This window comes from Triticum aestivum, unplaced genomic scaffold (genome assembly GCF_018294505.1).
Source record: "Triticum aestivum cultivar Chinese Spring unplaced genomic scaffold, IWGSC CS RefSeq v2.1 scaffold135616, whole genome shotgun sequence".
NCBI classification, from domain to species: Eukaryota; Viridiplantae; Streptophyta; class Magnoliopsida; order Poales; family Poaceae; genus Triticum; species Triticum aestivum.
Window position 1 is genome coordinate 1 of NW_025233987.1, and position 7,498 is coordinate 7,498.

The window sequence follows — 7,498 nt, forward strand, 5'->3', positions numbered from 1 at the left end:
TGAAGGAGTCGACGCGGTAGCACCACGAGAGGAGCGATCACCACCACCCGTGGAAGCCGCTAGATGTGGCGATGTAGCATGATCAGTAGCGTCCGCAAAGGCCGATGGAGGTGGAGGTGTAGAGCGACAATCACCATGTGTGAAGATCGCAGGAGGAGCCGCAAAAGAGCGACAAGCCCAGTCTATGAAAGACGCCGAAGGAGACGACGCCATAGGCGGACGGGCACCAAGCACTGAGGATCGATGCATGTGCAAGATAGGATCGGTATAGGGAACACCCCCAGAAGGCAACGAGCAGCAATGAGACATCTGATCAAACGAAGACGTACTCTTTTTTTTAGCCAACCCAACCAGTCAATCCCGAATTCCTGATCCACCGGAACACAGCGTCGCTGGATGCCTGGATGAAGCAGCCCAATGTCCAAAGTAGCAGCCGAGGCCTCGCTCAGATCGAGCGGGCGGCTGACTCGTGCTTCCGTGCACGCGCGTCTGTACAGCTGGATTCGACGAGGGCAGCGGGATCTGGTGAGGGCGGCCGAGACCAGCAGCTGGCGGCGGAATCCACTAAGGAGCGGCGCCGGCAATGGAACCAGACAACCAGTCGATGGAGGACTGGCAAGGACGCACCAAAAAGATAGAGCCGGGAGACCTGTAGATTCAGCCGAAGTACGCGGACGGGCGTGCAGTAGAGTAGGAGCAGCAATCGGCCGGGGAGAGACCGAGAAAGAGAGGCGCAGCGACGGCGGACACACAAATTTTTGGATCGGAGGAGCACGAGTTGCGCGTGCGAAAAGAAAGCCTAGGCTCTAATACCATGTTAGGAATATGCAACTTAGTATTTCAATGAGGCCATAGGCCGATATATATACATGTATAGGTGTGGAACATATGCAGGAAACCCCTTATATAATGGGATAAATACAAAGGGGCACATGACTATATTATATATACTCTAACAACCTTAATGTTTAACTGTTTTGGTTTGTTGGCTTTTAATATCTTTTTCAGAGACAAGCAGCAGAAAGGATACCTGAGAAGATGATACAGTTTTCTAATTCAGCCATGTCTACCCTAAAAGAAGCTGATTTTTTCACTCCTGATTCCAAGGATTCTAGTGTCATTCATATGGATTTAGACCGCAGCTTCTTACCAGTACCTTCTCCACTGGGCGGCTCCATTTTAGCAAGTTTTGCTCGGCGGAACGTCATGGATTTTGAAACTGACGTTCGTTCCAGCATCGAACAGCTGGTGGGAGATAACTATGGTTTCCCAGGAGACAGTTGTCCCGACGTTACATTTAACAACCGTTCATGTGGCTTCTCTAAGGAAATTATATATGGCAGCACCTGTCTCACACTCTTCAACAAGCTTGTCCTTTGCTGTATGAGGGAGCAAGGCGCCTTCCTTTTCCCCATGGGCACCAATGGGCACTATGTCTCGGCAGCAAAGTTTATGAATGCAAAAACATTGACGATTCCAACAAATGTACGTTCAGGCTTCAAGATTGAACCGACCGCTCTAAGAGCAGCTCTGGATGATGCATATGAGAATGAGAATGTATGGCCATGGGTGTATATTTTTGGCCCTACAGTTAACCCTTCTGGTTCCCTGTACAGTGATGACGAGATAAAAGATTTGCTTTCCATTTGTGCTGAACATGGAGCTAGGGTAGTGATAGACACCTCCTCCTCTGGTCTGGAGTTCGAAACCGGAGATGGCCGGAGCCTGTGGAATTTGGATAGTTTTTCTTATAATATTGCTTCATGTCTCGCACTCCGCGTTTTTATGCTTGGGGAGCTGTCCCTTCAGCTGACCATGAGTGGGTTTGACTTTGGGTTTATGATTTACATTGACCCGTCCTTGATCAAACATATGTTAACAAGCCTGAGTCAACCACACCACACATTGAAGTATACTTTCAGAAAACTGTTGTGTCTTAAGAACAAGAGGGACCAGCGCTTCTCTGATCTCATTGAGGAGCAAAAGGAGACACTGAAGCATCGTGCCGATAAGTTGACTAAGGTTAGCTCTCTGTGACATTCTAAATCGCCCTCTCAAACTTTGTGTTCCCTCCCAAATCTTAGTCCAGAGATGGGACATTGGCAGTTCAGAGAAATCTTATGTTTGGCATGAACGCCCCTTTTTTGTTTTCATTTTCTGATTTCCTGCAATGAACAGACACTCGAGAGCTGTGGCTGGGATGTCGTCGGCTGCCATGGCGGTATCTCAATGCTGGCGAAACCAACGGCCTACATCGGCAAATCGTTCAAGATAGACACTTTCGAAGGCGAGCTCGATGGCTGCAACATCAGGGAAGCGCTCCTTAGATCCACTGGACTCTGCATATCCACCAGCAAGTGGACCGGGATACCGGACTACTGCCGGTTCAGCTTTGCTCCCGAGAGCAGCGAATTCGACCAGGCGATGGACTGCATAACTCGGTTCAGGGAGTTGGTTCTAGGAGACAATGCACAGATGAATGTTAATAGTAGCTAGGGGTTAATTTGAGTCATCCTCATGGAAAGTAAAACCTGAAGAGATGTAGTAATGTTTTTTCTTTTATCTGCTTGGTAACTGATTATAAAATGGAAATGAGGTTTTCTGATGGAATTGCTGGCGAGTGGCTTATATTGTGGAGAATATAGAGGAGTATTCCTTCACTATGGGTATATCATAAGACCAAACCGGATGCTAACTACTTTATCTACTGGAATCAAATACTTCGACTAAATTTCATAAAGCAGACGGTTTAGTGGCTCAACTTTTCAAGATATCCTGAAAAACGTTTTTATATTATGGGACGGAGGAAGTAGTTATCACCGTCCCTGAACAATGAACTGACTTCAGCAGATTGACTTGCTTGATTTGTATCGCTTTACCTGTTAATCATGCTGTCAGCAGCACTACCATGTTTAACTGTGGGCAAAGACCCCAACTTGTTGATTCAAGAACACCCAGTTCTTCTTAGATGAGACATCACTAAGGAAAGAATGCTGAAAGGTAACTTTCTATTTCTGTTCTACAATTATCTGCTTAAATTGCGAAAGAGTACCCAAGAAGCAACTTTATATCATACTCCCTCCGTCCCAAATAAGTATCTTGACCTTAGTACAACTTTACACTAAAGGTAGTGTTAGGAATAAGCAACTTATCTTTATTGAAGGCCCAAGGGGCATATATATATTACACAAGACTTGAGGTGCAAGGAAACTAAACATAGACTAATAAGGACTCCTAGACCAATACTAATACTCCTTAACACCCCCCCTCAAATGCAAAGCGTATGCAATAGCATTGCATTTGAAGAAGTGTAATACTAAAAAAAATGATAATCCAAATCCGCGTCTTGAGAGTGTCGTCGTAGCATGAAGAGTCTTCAAAACCTGTCAAGTCGCCAAAGGGGATAACGAAGAGATGGCACATCAGAGGAAGACACCGCACCAATAGAAGATACAATAGAAGTATCAAGAGAAGATGGGTTGTCAAAAGAAGATGGCCATCAAGAGAAGAAGCATTGCTTAAAGAATCATGGCCCATGAAAACCGACGGCGAAAGAAGTTCGGCGGCAAGAGAATGAGCTTAGATCAACAATGCAAAGAGAGGCCACAGAAATCCTATAGAGAGGACAATGACCAGAAAAAGGATGACGGACAAAAGTTTGGTGGACTCGCATGACATGAGAAACACAAAATATCAACAGATTTGGTGGACACAGCAGAAAACAAGGAAGGTAAAATCTAGGAAGCATACACGACACAAAGATGCAAAATCCATCGTGTATGCAGAAGACATTGGACTCCTTTTTTGTTGTTGTTGAAATCAAGATGGGAACAGAAAGACAGCAGCTAGTATGCAGGAGCGAACTCAGCAGCAAAGCAGCAGCTATAGCACAGCAGCCTGAACGCAGCAGCACGCACATCGATCTGGAGCTGGATGAGGTAACCCGATCTGGCGCACAGGTGCGAGCGCAGCACAGTAGCCAACCAGGCGAGGCGGGCTTTGATCCATGCAGGTGATCACGGCTGTGCAGGCCACGTCATGGGCGCACTCATCACCAGTTTGGATCCAGCGAAGCAGCTGGGCGGCAGGTGCCCCGCGAACGACAGCGGAAGACGAGATCGACCGAGAAAAAAAAAACTAGTGAATCGTAAGGACGAGTTGCGGCGTCCGGAGACCTAAACCTAGGCTCTAATACCATGTTAGAAATAAGCAACTTATCTTTATTGAAGGCCCAAGGGGCATATATATATTACACAAGACTTGAGGTGCAAGGAAACTAAACATAGACTAATAAGGACTCCTAGACCAATACTAATACTCCTTAACAGGTAGTACAAAGTTGAGACACTTATTTTGAGACAGAGGGAGTAACAAATTGTTCGTGTTCCTTGGTACTGGGATATGGTTCTGACAATAATTTTCTTACTGACCCTCATTCTTCATGCATTAAAATCTGAAACATATCTTCTACAACAGAGTTTTTATCGCGGCTTGAATTGTTTCCGAAACTGGTTCAGTCTAGTGATGTGTCTAGGCAAGAATCTTCTTAGCTAGACGGTGGAAAGCCTTGTGCATTGTGGAAGGATTTATTAAAGGCAATGATATATATGTCCTTTTTGCAGTATATCAGGAAGTGTATGACCTATATTTTAGTTTTTGCCCCTAATAGTGATTGGTATTGTAGGTTAGGTTTCTTCGATACCGTCTCTGACTAAATTTGAAAGAATCTAAGCCTGGGCTGTTTTAGTGCAGATTACTAGATGGAAAGGTGAAATTCTCGAAACTCTGAGGTAATGTAGTTGGTTCATCACAGAATTCTTGTGCAACATGGCTGCACACTGGTGTTTTACTATGTTTATCACCCTTTCAATTAAATCTTGATGTTGGTATGACTCTCCGGTTACCCATGATTGCAGATCTGTACTGGCTATATTACTTGATATTAATACCTCTGTTTCCTACTGCTATAGGCATTAGACAGATAATGGACAACGGAAGAGCCTACGTCCATATATTTTTGAAGGTTTTTTTGTTGGGGGGATTTTTTGTTGCTGATAGTTAGACCGTCATCTTTGAGTATCACGAGCATTTGATCACGTAGGTTTCAAAAAAGTCTTTACCCATACTGACATGCCACCATCAGATCTCCACAACAATTATTATAGTGTGGTCCTTAGTCCTTACTGAACCGCCATGCCATGGTGTTACTCACACTCTTTGCGCCTCACTAAAACTCGGTTATTTCTATTATGCACCGGATGCATGACTGCATGCGTGGCTCATGCTTCCTAAAGCCCCCCTTGAAATCAGGACTGGGATACTCAAAAAAGCTTCGCAGCTCAATGCAGCAATGGCGACTCTTTCTCCCCCTGTGGTACACCCGCAGGTCTCCCTCCGGCGACAAGGGTGGCGGCGGCTGCATGGCTTGCCAAGCTGCCAGTTCAGACACGCCGGGAGAGTGCAGTCCAGCTACAGGGGACTCGAAGCGCTGTACGATGATGGGTACGGGACGGTCAAGGGCCTGGACTACTACTATCAGGCACTCGGGCAGCTGGTGGGGTATGACAGCGGGCCGCCCTGCTGGTTATGCCCTGTCGATGCTGGCTCGACGGTCGAGGATGCTCCACTCATGCTGTATTTGCCAGGTAAGAAAATGTGTGGAAATGTTGTGTCATCGACAGCTTCCCATGTCTGTCTCCATGCATATCTTTCCGGTTTGTTGATGCCTGATTGTTTAGGTGAGTAGTACACTCTAATTTCAGGTGCTGGTCTGGGGTTAAATCTGAATCTTTTCAGGAGTAGATGGGATGGGGATGGGGCTCTGCATGCACCACAAGGCTCTTGGAAGGTGAGATACAAAGAGAAGTTTCCTTGTGAAAATTTATGGTGAACCCAGAGTGTAATTTTGATAGTTTAAATATATTATACACTTGTTTTTTCATTTGCAGGATATTTGAACTTAGATGCTTGCACATTCCTTTTCACGACCGCACACCATTCGAAGGTATCAGATACCTGTGTATTAACTGATTAATTTCTCTCCGAAGCATTTTGCATCTGAATTGAAAATTTGAGCTTACTTTAAGATTCAGAGTGAAATGCATCCGTTTCGTTTGAAAAGGAATATTTCATTTCTCCCTTCGTCCGCACCAAGAAGATGGACACACCACACAAAGCCATGTTTAGAGAAATGACCTCCGGTTAACATGTGGCAAAAACAATAGATGCTCAATCATTAAGTTCTGAAGATTAATTGTATGATTCTAGCTGCTTTTCATTTTCAGAACTTGTCACAATGGTAGAAGATGTTGTGAGGGCAGAGCATTCCACTTCTCCTAATAAGCCCATCTATCTATTGGGGAATTCCTTTGGAGGATGCTTAGCTCTTGCAGTTGCTGGTCGCAATCCCCGTATTGATTTGATACTGGTACTAGTCAATCCAGGTATGCAGGAAAACCTGATGGTATGCGAGTGAACCTTCCTATTTATAAGATTTCTAATATACATTATCTTGTTTCGTCTCTCTTTTTTCTTCCGGGGAAAGCTACTTCATTTGAGAGGTCAGACATAAAAAAGCTTCTGTCAGTTTTCAGCTCGAACAACGCCTATATTGCAATTACAGCTCTACTGAACTACAACATCGGTAAGTACCTTGTAGGGTCCAGCATATAAAATTGAAGAAATAACATGTATTGAAATGAGCTACTAGAAATTAACCAAGAACGGCGACGCATTTGTTGGACTTAAGGTTGTCTGATAATTAGCATGATATACACCTGTTTACATCTTTTCTTTAAGTTTTTTGTACTTGCTTCTTCTGTTCTTCCTGATCATGAGACCAGACAACGAGGTGAACATGGCTCTGTGTGCCTTTAATTGCAGAATATACTGGACAAACTACCAGAAGACACACTAAAATGGAAGATGAAACTCATCAAACGGGCTGCGCAATATGCTAATTGCCGTATACAATCAGTTACAGCTGAGGTGCTACTGCTAGCCAGGTTTGTGCCCTTAAGCTCAGTTCTCTACTTCCAGTTTCATCATTTTTTTGAGACGAGCGCAATTTCATCATGAGCTTTGCAGAATATTGTCGCATGATAAACACTACCGCATGATTTCTACGTTTCTTGTTTGAACGCGTATTTTTGTCGGATTTCTAACAAGTGGATTTATGGCATCATGACTGAGGTTCTTCTCTATGCTTGCACTCAGCTGCGATGACAACTTACTTCCGAGCAAATCTGAAGCCTACAGGCTACAGAACAAAATACCTAAATCCAAAATCTTCTTCTTTGAGAAGCATGGGCACAGCTTACTGTTGGTGAGTTATAGCAGACTTTATCAGATTGCAGTATATCTTGTGCACTGAAAGGAACAAGTGGTACACCTCAAAGGGACAATGCTGATGATATTCATCCCAAATTTCAGGAGCATGGTGTCCATGTCTCATCCATCATCAAATGTGTTGGTCTCTACCGCCATTCGAGGCGCTATC

General features: G+C 44.5%; 2 protein-coding genes across 2 annotated transcripts; both read left to right on the plus strand.

The window, feature by feature from the left end:
• The first annotated feature begins 417 nt into the window (after positions 1-417).
• LOC123176121 (methionine S-methyltransferase-like) lies at positions 418-2,605 on the plus strand. The gene is made up of 3 exons (XM_044590498.1): positions 418-666; positions 1,009-2,022; positions 2,179-2,605. The coding sequence occupies exons 1-3, from the start codon at positions 418-420 to the stop codon at positions 2,494-2,496; spliced, it is 1,581 nt and encodes a 526-aa protein (XP_044446433.1). The 3' UTR covers positions 2,497-2,605.
• A 2,660-nt stretch (positions 2,606-5,265) lies between these two features.
• Positions 5,266-7,281, plus strand: LOC123176119 (acyltransferase-like protein At1g54570, chloroplastic). Its single transcript, XM_044590497.1, has 7 exons — positions 5,266-5,645; positions 5,797-5,848; positions 5,949-6,004; positions 6,285-6,443; positions 6,545-6,643; positions 6,883-7,004; positions 7,216-7,281. Exons 1-6 carry the CDS (start codon positions 5,282-5,284, stop codon positions 6,957-6,959), a joined length of 807 nt encoding a protein of 268 aa, XP_044446432.1. The 5' UTR covers positions 5,266-5,281; the 3' UTR covers positions 6,960-7,004; positions 7,216-7,281.
• Positions 7,282-7,498: the final 217 nt, after the last annotated feature.

Excerpts from the sequence above, each read along its gene's own strand:
- LOC123176119 (XM_044590497.1), top strand. The coding sequence starts at position 5,282 with ATGCTTCCTAAAGCCCCCCTTGAAATCAGGACTGGGATACTCAAAAAA. Across the intron at positions 5,646-5,796 it reads ACTCATGCTGTATTTGCCAG|GAGTAGATGGGATGGGGATG; the intron begins GTAAGAAAATGT and ends GAATCTTTTCAG. Across the intron at positions 6,005-6,284 it reads CGACCGCACACCATTCGAAG|AACTTGTCACAATGGTAGAA; the intron begins GTATCAGATACC and ends TTTCATTTTCAG.
- LOC123176121 (XM_044590498.1), top strand. The coding sequence starts at position 418 with ATGTCCAAAGTAGCAGCCGAGGCCTCGCTCAGATCGAGCGGGCGGCTG. Across the intron at positions 667-1,008 it reads GACCTGTAGATTCAGCCGAA|AGACAAGCAGCAGAAAGGAT; the intron begins GTACGCGGACGG and ends TATCTTTTTCAG. Across the intron at positions 2,023-2,178 it reads GTGCCGATAAGTTGACTAAG|ACACTCGAGAGCTGTGGCTG; the intron begins GTTAGCTCTCTG and ends TGCAATGAACAG.